The sequence below is a fragment of the Halichoeres trimaculatus genome, unplaced genomic scaffold (genome assembly GCF_033239565.1).
Source record: "Halichoeres trimaculatus isolate MK-OKI-2021-1 unplaced genomic scaffold, fHalTri1.1 fHalTri1_scaffold_15, whole genome shotgun sequence".
NCBI classification, from domain to species: domain Eukaryota; kingdom Metazoa; phylum Chordata; class Actinopteri; order Labriformes; family Labridae; genus Halichoeres; species Halichoeres trimaculatus.
Window position 1 is genome coordinate 4780277 of NW_027437193.1, and position 15024 is coordinate 4795300.

The 15024-nt window shown below is 39.9% G+C and overlaps 1 protein-coding gene across 6 annotated transcripts in view; it reads left to right on the forward strand.

Moving 5' to 3' along the window:
• The window catches only part of LOC141803899 (receptor-type tyrosine-protein phosphatase mu), a 251406-nt gene that overhangs the window by 101567 nt on the left and 134815 nt on the right, over nucleotides 1–15024 (forward strand). For all 6 annotated transcript variants that reach the window (XM_074687966.1, XM_074687965.1, XM_074687967.1 and 3 more), the window contains exon 7: nucleotides 7365–7658. In XM_074687966.1, coding sequence (XP_074544067.1) covers nucleotides 7365–7658 — 294 coding nt within the window. The remainder of the gene's footprint in view (nucleotides 1–7364; nucleotides 7659–15024) is intronic.

The window sequence follows — 15024 nt, forward strand, 5'->3', positions numbered from 1 at the left end:
GCTGTTGAACAGAGGATTACTGCACCTACAGGAATTATTTCATCACCGTAAGCTGCTGTTGCTTTTGTCAAGCAGAAACTTTTCAGAGTTAAATGAAATGTTCGTTGCTTTAATTCATCAGGCTGCTTAGTTTTACTGTTACAGAAAAGGTCCTGTGTGATAAGAGCAGGCTGGGGGATTGAACGACAGCAGCAGAAGCTATGCATTAAAAACTTAAAGGTCCTGTGAGTAAACCTGAAACAGTCTCACTTTTATATATCTGTCTGTTCATAATCCATGATTTAAAAAATATCAGAGCAAAAGTCTGTTTTTCAGTATCCATGATTGTGTTGGCATTAGCCACTTGCGGCATGTAGACCCAAGACCCTTTGACAGCAACACGAAACCATAGTTAAAGGTACAGTCTGCAGGATTTACCTAAAAATTTAAATGTCAACTTTTACTGGAATCCTGCTCTGTCATCTCCAACAGGTCTCTATACATGTGTGTCAGTATCTGTGTCTGCCTTGAACCCTCTCCTCAGCCTGAATGTTGATTTTTTGGTTGTTTTGGGACATTTCTGGGCGGAATGTGGATAATAGTTAAGTGTAAGAAGTTACACAGAGCAGCTACGATACTGGATGCAGCCTAGAGCAAGAAAAACACAACTAAAGTGAAACTAAACACCAAACAGATAGAGCTCTTTCCGAAACAAGGGTGAAGCTTGGCACTTGGAGAGAAGCACAGGACAAAGAGCTATGTGAGCTTGCTTTCCACCAACCACGCATTTGTCAAATAATTGAGTGATTAGCTTGAGCTAACATGCCAAGTCAGGTGCACAGCTCTTAAGTCTCGCCCACGTAAAAGCGCAATGCTACAGATGGTTGCTGGGCTAGTTAATGTGTTGACGTAATTACGATCAGAAGCTGTGGGTGTGCGCTGCCGCTGGCACTGATCCCAGAAGGAGGAGTCCAGTATGAGTTTGTGTTTACTCACAAATTTTTTGTTTCAAGGGCTAAAACACAAGTTAAGCTGTTTGGGCTAATGCCCATTCCAACCCACAGTCAGCAGTTATTCTGCAGTGGTCTGTTCAAACCTGAGAGTCTATCAATAAAATGAAGAGTGAGGTTACGTTAGCTCTGCTTGGTAGATGACTGGCAGAACATAACCAGGATTCACTAACGTTACACATTACAGACACGTCTTAGAGCACCGGGCTGTGAGTCACGCTACATATAGCCGGTAACTAAACTACAGGACAAACTGAGTTTACAAAGGTTTGTCAGTTGGTGATGGTGCCCATGAAAACAGAGTTATCATAAACACAGGTGTCACTGCCATCAAAACAGAAAGTCCTCAAAGAGCCTTGGAGAGTTTTATAAAACCTTCAGTCAACCAAAAGCTGCTGTATCATAACTTTAGTGGTTATTATCTGGTGGAGTTTTCTGCCAAGTTAGTCACCCTGCAAGCTCGTCATATCTGAGTCAGCAGCTCAAACGTTCTCATATTCTGAGGGCCATTTGGTCCTGAGCCTGACGAAGTGTGAGCACAGAGTGAGTGTGCAGGCAAATCTGGTGACAACCTGCACGACAGTTTCCTTCCTGGAGGAAGAAGAAGAGTTTCTTGTCGTGTTTCTGAGTTAAACTTTGTGTAACTTTCTTTCCAAAACACTGGGTTTACATTTATTCCCTTAAAGTATTAAGATAACCATCAATCATTTAGATATTATTATTATTATTATTATTATTATTATTATTATTATTATTATTATTATTATTATTATTATTATTATTATTATTATTATTATTATTATTATTATTGTTGTTGTTGTTGTTTTTATTATTATTATTATTATTATTATTATTATTATTATTATTATTATTATTATTATTATTATTATTATCATAATAATAATACTAATAATAATAATAATAATAATTGTTATTATTATAAGTAGAATAATTAGTAGAATAATTAGTAGAATAGAATATTCTTTTATTTATCCCCAACAAGGGATATTTTTTCACCACAGCAGCTCATGGAAAAAAGTGAAATAAATGCAAAAACAACAAAAAAATAGATCAATAATTGAATACTAGAAATTTGAAGAAATATAGAAAAGTAGAAAAATATTACTATTTACATAAAACCAAATAACAACAGTACAAGATCAGCACTTGACCATGTTGATATTATAATAATAGTAATATTATTATTATAATTATTATAATTATTATTTTAATTTTATATATATATATATATATATATATATATATATATATATATATATATATATATATATATATATATATATATATATATATATATATATTTATATATATATATATATATATATATATATGTATATATAATATTATATACTTGTTAAGCAGTTAAGTTTAGACTTGAAATTAAAGCCTATGCAGAAGAGTTAAAACTGTAGTTCATAAAGTGTCCACTAGGGCCTGGCTGCAGAAGCATATTGGTGCGGTCGCAGAGACTACATCCAATGGATAACACAGTCTGTGATATTTATTTATGCAAATGCCAGGTTTATTGTGCTTTCAAAGGAACAAACAAAGGCTGAAATCCTGAAAATGCTGAAGGAGAACCAGATCTCTATGCTTTTGAACACCACCATATTTTACATTTAAGTGTATTTTGATGGTTTGACATTCTTAATAACAATATCTCATGAGGACCAGGCTCATGAGTCTGTGCTGTTTTCTGCTGATTTAATGAACTGGACCATATTGTGCGTCCTAACTCAGTTAAACCCCTTTTAGGACATAAGAGGCCATAAAAGATCATCAAAACAAGCCGATGGCTAAAGCCAGATTTCTCAGCGCGCCATGCTTCTGTCTGGCTGTGACACGCAGACTGCAGACCCCGAACGCTGCGTGTTAAGTCCAGGAGACGACCTGCTGGATTAGCTGGTTCGCTTTAGGTGATGTTTGACAGAAACACTGGAAGCTTTGGATTAGTGGGCGTTGAGGGACCTGCAGCGTAGGTCACCGTGGGGTAACCATCTGCTGAGAGGGAGCCAAACAATCCTCTGCAGGACACCTCAGCCCTGATCCTAATGTGCCTGGAGACTTCCTCCTCTCCATGACAACTCCATGAGAGGCAGCCAGGCGACTAATGGCATTACTCTGTTACATGTGTGTGCTCATTAGAGCTGCTCGCCGCCGCCTCTGGGACGTGTAACTATTGCAGCGCATGACATGGGTGCATTCCTGAGCAATGAGGGTCACGGCTCTTTGTTGACAGCAGCAGGTTTTTGGTCGCACCTGGAGACGGAGAGGTCAAAGCGTGAAAGGCGTGACGATGAGATCGTGAAGGAGCTCTGGAAGCTGGCGCCAGCAAAACTGGAACTATTCTCACGTAGAATTCAATATTTTAATATTTAAATGTTACCTCAATGAGCCTGAATATCAAATCGGACATGGGACAAGGTTTCGGCAGGATTAGACAAATATTGTACATGAAGCAGAGAAAGTTCACCCTTAAGGTTTCCTTTGAACACAACTCTGTGTCTGAAAAACTTGAATACAAAAATATTTCCGACAAAAAGCTGAAGGTTCAAATGCCGAGAGATGGGGTCACATCCAGAGCACTAAACTATTCACGCAGCAGAGACATGCTGAAACATTTCTTTTATCTACCAAACACAGGCAGAATTTCCAAACCATCAAACTTTATTTGTTGTTATTGTGCAGCTCTGATACGAAGGTCTCTTATTTTGAAAGAGTTGGATGTCTGTGTCATCAGTACTTGACACGCAGGCTGCGTCCTCACACTCATGGCCCTGTTCGAGAGAAAGTATAAAGAGTTTGATATTGAAACACAATTTCCCGGTTATTATGGCCGTATATTAAAGGTATAAAAGATGATAAAGATAAAAAAATAATTGGACAGGTGCAATAACTCAGAGAGTTTAGATTGTGTTATTAAATCTCAGAAGTTCTCTGGGTGTCTGCAGCTTCCCTGAACACTTTTAGTGCAAATAATAGATTTTCTGCTCCTCAGTGATTTAGGGGATGTTTTTATATACTGCATTAATTTAATCTCTTTAATAAGAGCTCATTCTACAGTGTAGAAGCAGACTTATAAAATATTTAAACAGTTTAATAGGAACTGCATGCTAAAAAAAAGCCTTGATTGTTGTTGATTTCCCGAAAAGTGAAGACACATTACACATTTCTACACATATTTAGATAGAAAGACCTCGATCCTCAAATCTTTCACCTAGTTGTAGTTGTTTTCTTTTGTAGTTTGGTTTGTTCTTCAAGGGAAAACAAAATCCCCCTAAACAGCCCCTTAAATTTTTCAATTTTTTGCCAAACCTGACATGCTCGTCTTGCCAAGTGCCTGGTTTCTAAGAAACCTGAATTGTTGGACTTTTTCCACCACAACACAAACTGCTCAAAAAGCTAGTTTCCCAGTTTTTAAAGGAGCAACTGATTTAAATTCCAGTTATCCCACAACTCCAGTGGTCAAAACACACTTAAAACATGAAGCACAGGCCCACATCCTTTGGGCTGATGACTGTGAAATAGCTAACGTTAGCAGAGCTAGCACCCCCAGTCTTCTGTCTCTTTTGTAAGTTGATGCCTGTGCAGGTGAAATATTTCTCTGGTTGAGTGGTTATCAAGTGGTTACAAGATTCTGTTTATCTGTGCTTGTTTAAATCCAGGTAGTAGAGCATTGTCGCTGTATATAAGATAACAATAGTAAAAATCTGCACTTTTGATTACTCCAGTGATGACTAGTTAGGTTTGCAACACGCATCTCTTCAGGGATTTAATTACAACTTTATGGTTATTCTATTAAAGCCAGCAACTAGTGACAACCTCCACTTCCTCTTTCTCTTTTGATGTCCTTTGTTTCGTCAGGTCACCTGGTAGGGCTGGGTGATTAATCAAAAAATGGTTATACCAAAATTTTAACCAATGTAAAACTGCTGTGTTTATAAATTACAGTTATTTATTTTGCTTACAAAAATACAAGCTTTTGTAATTTCTTATTTTCCATTGCTTCAATAAATTATCCTTGATTCAACATCTGTACATGTTGGTTTCAGTTACATGTTTCAGAATCATACATGTATGTACAGAATAAACTAAGTTGATTGGATTGGGTTAATCATGCATTAGCTGAGGTGGAAGGTTCAATATTTTGTGACTTTGTTTTTTGCCATAATCGCCCAGCCCTGAGTCCCAGTCAACAATAGATAGTAAACAACACAGAGGCTTCATTGTGATTCAGCATTTTCATTCAGCTACAGTAACAACAGTTGGTTTAGATTCGAAAAAATGTGCATTATCAGGTCTGTGCATAGACTGTATGAAAAAATGGATGTCATCTTCCTCAGCGAAGTGAGGTCGCCACAAAAACTGCTCATCCTGGTGGCTGGCTACAGTATAGTTCGAACAATCTGTCTCTCCAGTCATTCCAGATGAGCTGTGGTCAAACTTTAAAAAATTAGCACACCAGGTAGAGATGTTTCTCACATCCGATTGTTGTGGTGGTCGTTTCTTTTTCTGAAGTTTCATTTTCGGTTGTTATAAGAGGTTAAAAACAAGGTTTTACGTCACTTTTAATGATGATTGACAGCTGACTTTCTCTTGTATTTGTAGGGATTGTAAAATATGTCTGGAGGTAGAGTCAAGAAGTGATTAGACTCTCGAAAGGAAAAAAAAAATATATATTTTTGTCACCCGCCTCCACTCAGATTCTCCCAGAATCACTCACAGTCTCTACTGCACAAACTCTGGCTACACAGCTACGGGTCTGTGCCTTAAAAGAGGAGGAGAAGAAAAGATGTTGGAAAACCTATATGCTGGTTATCTTAGCATTGTAAGAGAATTTGTTGTCATTTGTCATCTCAATAAGATTTCCTTAATTTTGGCGGATCAGTGATCGGCCCATCCTTACATATGAAACTGGTCTTATATACCCCCAGGAAGGTCTGACAGCCAGCCTTTGTCGCTTTTTGCTCTGAGACCTAAAACACAGGACACTTGATTGGTTGTTTAAGTTAAAACATAAAGATTTTATTGTTTCACAGGTATTGTTCAATGATTTTCAATAAAATAAGATAAGAGGAATAATAAGAGGAACATTGGAGGTATATGCTGTCAGTTATAAAAAATAAAGATAAAAAACTGGTTGAAATTGCAGCAAAGTAATCCTGCCTTTACTTGAGTCTGAAATATAAACACTACCTGTTGTTCAGAACGGCTTATGTAAATGTTTTTGGCAGGGCTGTGTACCACGTCACTCACATGTGAATCATGTGTCAGGGTTCGGTGAAGAAAACAGGAAACAAAAGGAAGAAAAGCATTTAGAGAAAACCTTTAACTGAAGATTGGTTCATTAGATATGTGAGCAAAGGAGACAAAGACTCAATTTGTTTTTCTTAAGTAAGAAGTGAAAGTTTGGGATTGAAAAGAAGCAACAAAAGCAGAGAAACTATGCAACATAAGCTTCTGTGTTCTGATGGAAAACCAAATGTTGCTGAAATGTATGAAATATTTAAGACAAATCATTATATTTGTGAGGAACTTCCTCAAGAACTGAATGTTTTTATTAAAGATACGTATTTATATGTTAAAGAAATCACTGAATTTGTCTGTGATATTGGTTTATGATGTGTTGGTGGGGTGGGCCTCAATCACCAAGGTCTGCCATTACTCTCTCCATGGCCAATGCAGGGGAAGGAGATCTGCTGAGGTGGGAGGCCTTAAAGAGGCAGCAGCTAAAACGAAGCTCGTAATACAGTTTTTCTAAAACACAGTGTGAGAAAAATAGAGATTTTTCTTAAAGCTTTAAATCGTGCCAAGCCACCACGGAGGGACAAGGGGGAGAGGATCAAGAATTTAAAAAGTACTGTAACCCTCTTTGAGCTTTAAATACAACTACAATATTTCACAATAGTCATGATGTGATAGATGAAACCAGACCCTGACTGAGACGAGAGAAGTGACAGCCACAGTCGATGTCAATGATCAGAGGCTCTTCTACACAAGCCCCCTGATTGAAATCAATACGTTCTTCAATAGAAGCAGTATCTGCCAAGGTCTGGGCGACTTCAGTCAGAGTGCTACTGATGATGAGAGTCCTCACCACACTGGAACTATTGATTGTCATGTGACTCTTTTTAAGCGCCTCTGTTATTGGAAAATATTCTTCATGTGCTCTGAGAGATTTTGATTCAGCTGATTGTCAAGAAGTAGAAATTGATTTTGAGAACCTTGTTAGGAGGTTTTCTTTAGAAGTGATTTCTACACAGAATAAAAACTCGTCATTGTTTGTTTTTTACTGCAAAGACTTTCTACCATAAGATTAAAGTCTAACATCAATCAAAAACCCTTTCCCCACAGAGCCACCAGTCCCCATCGCACCACCCCAGCTGACAGCTGTTGGCGCCACCTACCTTTGGATCCAACTGAACGCCAACTCCATCAACGGAGACGGCCCGATCATCGACAGAGAGGTGGAATACCGCACCGTGTCCGGCACCATGTACGACCTGCAGCCCGTAGACAAGACCACTCACAAGATCGGACACCTGGATCCAGACACGGAGTACGAGATCAGCGTCCTGCTCACCAGACCTCTGGAGGGAGGCACCGGGGCCCCAGGACCCCCACTGAGAGCCAGGACCAGATGTGCTGGTGAGTCTAAAGACACCATTACTCTCAAATCACCAGAGGGATTTTAGGAGTAAGAACTTTGTGCTGTTTTTAAGGTTCACATAAAATATCAAGCTGCGGAAAAAACAACTTCAGCAAAACAGCAACTTTATTTGGAAATTAACCAAAGTTTTATATTTTATTTATGGATTTAAAATCTGACAAAGCATGAACAGCTAACTTTAAAAAATGTATTTCTTGAAGACAAAAATTTTTTATAAGTACAACTCTTTTCTTGCCTGAAGGTGGCAGTAGCTTCAGCTTATGATCCCATTAGACCACTCGACCATGATGAGTCATGTAATTGTGGGTATGTTTAGTACTTCAGACACTATTCTCCTTTTTCTTAAGAAAATGTATAGGTCCTTTTCAAACGATGTTACCGCACTGCTCTCATACTTTTTTGCATCCTTTACGTTGGCATTACTGTTAACCAATACATCCGGATGGGGAAGTGGTTGTTTATGACAAAAAACTCAAAAACAAACATGGCGACTGTGGAGGAGTTTGCGAAAGACATCAAAGACAAAAATGGAGGCAGCGTTGTTGGAGGTGATGGTTGGTGAGGCTGTTAAATACCTCTCAAAACTTCCACCATTGTTATTTCTTCTTCGTGTCTCACTAGGGCTACATATTGGACAGTAACAGCAACACTGCCCCCACAGTTTACGGTGGTACTGCTCCGTTTGGTTCAAATCCGTAAGTTTTCTAGAAATGCACAGAAATATGGATGAAATTAACACAGATCATGGACAAGAGGCTTTGTCCATATCCGTAATTATTGTTGAGCATAAATGGGCCTTAAGAGATCCTGTTTGTTCTCCAGTTCTGCAATTCTACAGTTTCATTTAGCAGATGCTTTTGTCCAAAGCTAAATAAAACACAAGCAAGAATTTAGACACAAGGAAAACAAAGTTACTTGGCTGCAGGAGCTGCCATTAAATGCAAGATTTTTTTTGTTTGTTTGTTTAGATGATATAGAATAATCCAGCCAACTGACCATAATGAATTGCTGCAACTTATCAACCTTCAACAACATTCAGTAATTAGTGCTGAAAAATCAATAAGAGCTGAGTCTTAGACCTACTGACTCATTCTACCCCTGAGGAAAAAGAGGAGAAGGCTCAGATTAAGTTCCTAAGTGTTCACTGAACAGATGAGTCTTCAGAGATCTCTTAAAGTAGAAAGGGACTCTGTGGATCATGTAGAGTTAGGTAATTCATTCCACCATTTGGGAACAACAGAGGAGAAGAGTCTGGCTAGTGATTCGGAGCCGCGTTGTGCTGGGAGCACCAGGCGTCTTTCACAAACAGAGCGTAGTGGGCCAGAAGGAGCTTAGATTTGGATGAGGGACCTCGGTAGGCAGAGATGGCGGAAGTTGTACAAATGCGTTACCCTTTTAGAAAAAGTGTGTGAAGAGAACAGATATTAAGGGATCAAATGAATCTTGTGGAGATAAACAGCAAATTTAGATTTAGGAGACACAATATTTTTCATATGTATCACCGTTAATGTGGAGTGCGCCTTCACAATTCAGATTTATTAGATAGGGGTTACGGCCATATGGGCCGCTCCTCATGACTGATGGTCCCGTTTGTGAAATGACTGGACGTGCGTACAGGCACAGGTCCTGACAGTGGAGCTCAGTTACAGCTCTGTATTCAAAGATCTGATGTGAGAGTTGTAGTTTGTGACTGAACCACAGAGTCAGCCTCTCGTCTAAAAATAAAGAGATCATCTCAGTTACAACCAAAAGTGCTAACAGCTGAGAGAAAAAGACTCAGCACGCTGATGTAACAGAGAACAAAAGTCCCACTCTCCATTAGATAAAACATGAATCTACTGAAGCTGTTCATTAATTCAGCTCTTTAAGTGTTTCGTTTGCATTTCCTGAGGCCTGAGTTTAACTATTCCCTGAGTTACGTTTACAAATAAAACATTTCAGACTGAAACATGAGAAATGATACGCAAGGGTTTTATTGTTCAGCTTTGTTTCCTGTAAAGCCTCACAGAAGAGACATACATCACCACAGGTAATTATTTCCTAAAGTTGATTAAGCTCATTGTTTTCACCTATGGATCTTTATTAAGATTTATGGCTCATGGATTTAATTGTGTCTTTTCTATGTAAGTGAGCACCTGGACTACTTAGAGACGTTTTACAGAAAACTCAGAGAATTAACTGGAACCAGCCCAAGTTGAAGTCTTTAAACTTGTGTTATTGGAACAGCTGTGTGTCACAATAATTGAAATGATTTATAGTTGAGCAGAAAACTGCCCTGCCACATGGTTAGCTGTGTAACTGCTTGTTTATTCAGCTTAATTCTCGCTCCCGAGTCCCTGCGAGCTTCCTAATTCATCAGCAGCTCAGATCGATATTGTGTGTGAAGCCGAGTGGCACCTTAAATTATGGTGGTAATGTTGCTGCTTTACCGTGAGCGCTGGGACTCATACATGTACATAAACACTCTGAGAATGCCTGATGATGTTGTACAAATTGTCCTTCTCACAACATTAACCAGCTAAATCCCCGTGCTGGACCAGGATGCCAACTCGGGGAACAAAACAAACGTAGCCTCAGCATTTTCCCGGCCTAATGCTTTTTGGTGTCCGGAGAAACGCTGATGAAAATGAGATTTTTCTCCCCTCCCCTGCCCAGGGTGTGACCCGCTCTCCCCACTGTGAAGGTCACGAGCTTATTCATTTTTAGCCCGGCTGATAGGGATGAATGGCTCTACCTGTGCAGGACCCAGTTTCAGCAGGGGGTCCTGCCCCTTGGCAACCCCGCCGGTCACAGTCGGGGAGATTGATGGCCCCGGCTCCTGAGGAGTGTTTGAGGAAGCAGCTCTTGATCTTGTCCGACTCTGCTGGACTCTCCCACTGACAGGCCGGGTCTCAGCAGAGCTCCTAATTGAACGGTTAAGACTCACAGGGCTGTGCGATACATCACTGTGGATACAGACAGGCCCTGAGTCCTGCTCCTGCTCCCTCTGCTCTGCTGTCTGGAGGCGCTAATGAAAATCTGTGGCCACTTTAGAGCGCCGTCTCCCTCATCGTTATTCATAGCCATGCTTTGGTCACTTCACAAACTGAGCAATGTTTCCGATGACAAAGGATGTTTTAATTCAATCTGCTGTAAAAATGTGCAGCATATAATGCAAGGACGTCGCCGATTCAATCCAGAAGCAGGAGGGAAAAGAGAGGCAGCCTTGAAAGGTCTCCGTTCCCATGAAGCACTTCCATTACTTTCCTCGTACACATCAAAAGAATGTCTTATCCAAGGCTCCGTGATTGCTCCGGGGGGTTATTTGTGGGTTTGAAGGATGTTCTGAATGATTCAGACAGCTTTTTTTCTTTTGCATATCCTCATGTTTTCCACAACCAATGTTGGATTTAACAACTTGTTAACATTTTTTTGCGCCTGGCCAAAATTACTCGCCAACTTTTTTTTTTTTTTTTCAAACTAAAAGAGAACAACATTTGGCATCTGTGCTCCCCCTCCATGAGAAATATGTGTCTGTGTGAAGTTGTTTACCACTTCAGAGTTCTCCACGCTCGGTAAGTGCTACTTGAAGGAAGACACTGTATTATCAGGTGGTGCCCTGGGATCACAGCAGGGTGCCCTGCATTTCAGCAACACTATAAGAGACCATCTCACACTGAGAAACCATTTCCAGCCCACGCTAGGAAGCCAGATAAGCAAGTCTTAAACAACTACTCTTTTGCAGTTTGAGTCCGTCTTGGGATTTCTGTAGGAAATATTTTTCAGGGCTTTTCAATCTCCTCAGAATCATCTGCTTTTGATATCAAAACATGTTGATACTATAGCTACGAAGTAATATTACTCTCTAACCTATTTTCATTAAACATATCCAGAATATTTCTCCACTCTTGCATGTTTCACTTGTTTCTGCAGCAGATTATTTTCCAACCACTTCCTCTGGTGGAGGAACAGTCTGTTCTGCGTGCTTCATCTCCATCCTATGGCCTTTGCCGTCCCGCTGGCTCTCAGGCGCTTTAAAAAATGGCAGAACATGATGTCCATGCTGGGTCCAAACACCTGCTCAGACTCCAGCCTTTGCCAACTCCACATCTCCATCTATAAGTTGTCTCCATCTGCGCTCTGCTACCACGTGGGAGTAGTCTCATCTGTTTGTTTTTACTTTGCCATTCTGCTACACGCAGTGCTATTAAACACGTGGGGAAGCAGCGTTAATCAGGGATCAGCCCTCCTTTAAACACCCGTTAACTACAGCAGAGAGAGAAGGGAGGAGCTGTACAATTATGTGCACCAGCACCAAGGTTAACTGTTTGAGTTTAGCCTCCTGGTTAGATCAGGTTTTATGTGAAAAGCAGTGAAGAAAGAATCTCTTTATTAGCCCCACCAGCCCGATAGAGTGTCATTGGTGCACAGTTTGGGAGGAATCCTGGAGAAAAACAACAATTGAAGACGGTGAGGACTATCTGTTTTTGTATTGACTGCAGTGTCACCTGTGGCGAGAATTGGTACTGTCTTTCCATGAGCACCATGACCCACTGTAATAAACGCGTGGCTCTTGCCAAGGTGCATTTATTTGGAAGCAAAGAAACTGACTGTAGATCTTCTTTAGGATTTCATGATGATACAAAGTGTTGAGGTAATGTATTTATTTGTAGTTACATGAAGCTGTTGTTTGTAATGTGTCAAACAATCAAGCTTTATAAACTCAGGTTTAGGTTTAGTGTCCCTAATGTGAGTAGCCTACCTGTTTAGCCTGTTTATAATGGGCTCTGAATTCTGCACCAGAAACAAATGGGTGAAGTAAGGACACATGGGGGATCTGCCCATAATTAAGGAGGTTTGTTAGCTAAAATAATCAGAAGGCCTATATAAGTTAGTCAGAAAGCCCTTTAGTCAAAAATCCCTTTGGTCAGAAGGCCTGTATAAAAAGCTGGTAAGTCGGAGAGCTCCTTACTCAGAAGGCCCTTCAGTCACCCCTGTTGAGGGCCTGTTTGTCAGAAAACTCATTGGTTAGATGGCCTATATTGAAGGCCCATTAGTCAAAAGGCTTGTTAGTCATAAAGCCCAGTAGTCAGAAGGCCTTTAGGTTGGAATGCTCTTACTGAAGGCCTGTAAGTCATACGATTAGTGGGCCTGTTATTCAGAAGGCCTGTTAGTCAGAGGGCCCTCTAGTCAGAAAGCCCTTTAGTAAAAAAGCCCTTTGGTCAGAAGGCTTGTATAAAATGCTGGTTAGTTGAAAGGCTCCTTAGCCAGAAGGCCCTTCAGTCAAAAGACCCTGTTGAGGGCCTGATTGTCAGAAGGCTTGTTGATCAGAAGGCTCATTAGTCAAATGGCCTATATTGAAGGCCTGTTAGTCAGAGAGCGTGTTAATCAGAAGGCCTTTAGGTTAGAATGCTTTTATTGAAAGCCTGTTAGTCAGAAAATTAGTAGGCCCATTAGTCAGAAGGCCCCCTTGTCAGAAAGCCCTTTAGTCAATAAGCCCTTTGGTCAGAAGGCCTGTATGAAATGCTGGTTAGTCAGAAGGCCCTTCAGTCAAAAGACCCGTATTGAGGGCGCGTTTGTCAGAAAGCTCATAGGTCAGAAGTCTCATTAGCCAGATTGCCTGTATTGAAAGCCTGTTTGTCAGAAAGCTTGTTAGTCATAAAGCCGAGTTCTCAGAAGGCTTTTAAGTTGAAATGCTCTTATTGAAGGCCAGTTAGTCATAAAATTAGTTGGCCTTTCAGTCACAAGGCCTGCTAGTCAGAGGGCTCGTTGGTCAGAAGGCTCATTAGTCAAATGGCCTATATTGAAGGCCTCTTAGTCAGAGAGCGTGTTATTCAGAAGGCCTTTAAGTTAGAATGCTTTTATTGAAGGCCTGTTAGTCAGAAAATTAATGGGCCCTTTTGTCAGGAGGCCTGGTAGTCAGAAGGCCTGTTAATCAGAAGGCCTGTTAATCGGAAGGCCAGTGTTAAAGTCCATGTTAGTCAAAAGGCCCTTTAGTCAGAAGGCCCATATTGAGGGCCCTTTTCTCAGAAGGCTTGTCAGTCATAAAGTCAGAATACCATTATTAAAGGTCTGTTAGTCAGAAAATTAGTTCAGATTCATACTATTATTTTTTATTTTTGAAATATTTTTCTGACTAAAGGACCTTCTGACTGATGGGGGATCACGAGGTGAGCTCGGTTAAATTTTGTGTGTTTTTTTTTTTACAATATTCTGAAATTCATTGGGACACACCTGAGCTGTGACTCATAATGCTAAACCGTTTGTTAAACTTTTTTAAAAGTTAATTTTATTTTATTTTATCAACTCATGACCACATGACCTCATCACTCTGTATCCTGCTAAAAGTTTTTTTCAACAAATAAAAGTTTTTTATATGTTTCCCAAACAAGTGAATGTTTTAAACATGGCTGATGGTGCTTATGATAAAAGAAGTCTGTATCCTTGACAGCACGTCTTATTTTGTCTTACAGTGCCTTGAAGTAGGGTAGTATCGAATTACCACTATTGTAAAAAAGATAAGTGAACAAAGAATTTGAACATGTTTCAATGTTTTGAGTACTCGTGATATTTATTTTAGGTATGGCCTCCTAATAATTACGCCATTTACTGAGCAAAGTCCCCCTAAAATGTCTCTGTAGTCTCTCCTACACTCCTCTCTCTTTGCTCTTATTCGTAGTCATAGATTTGATTTGATCATACAGGCTTTTTTTTGGTCTGGTTTCCCAGAGGTTTCATTATGTTAAGATACTTCAAAAGATGCTCTATTCTACATGTTAGTGAAAAATTCCCTTCAGTAAAAAGTTATCCTTGTTACTCTACGGTACAGTCTTTTTTATTCAATAAATGGACAGAACCATTGAACATCTACTTCACTGTTAACCCTGGCCCAGAGCTACCCTTTAAATTATTGGTCTGTACATCATGTCACCAACAATGTACGCGTATAAGGTGAGAGGGTCAGTCTTTATGCAGTGTGCTGTGACACACATGAACTCCCTTTCTTAAAGCCTCCTCTGCACAGATATGTATTAACCATAGAAATCCTGCCTGAAGAACCTTGGAGGGTGATGCAGACGAGGTAAAAAGTCATATAAGTGGTTAACTGGCTGTCCAAGTCGTTGACTGAAAATAGAAAGTCTTTAGTTTCCCTGTTGTGTTTTTCACAAAGAAACGAACGTCTGGAGAACAATTTACGTAACGTAATGTCATTCCTTTCTCTCTGCTGCTGTTCAGCTGTCAGAGAGGCCTTTGAAAAGTGTAATGTACAGAAGAAAGGAGCCTTTCTTTACAATGTACTCCTGATCTGTCAGGAGAACAATCCCATTTGATAGGAAGATTTAATATCCTGGGTTACTGTAAAGA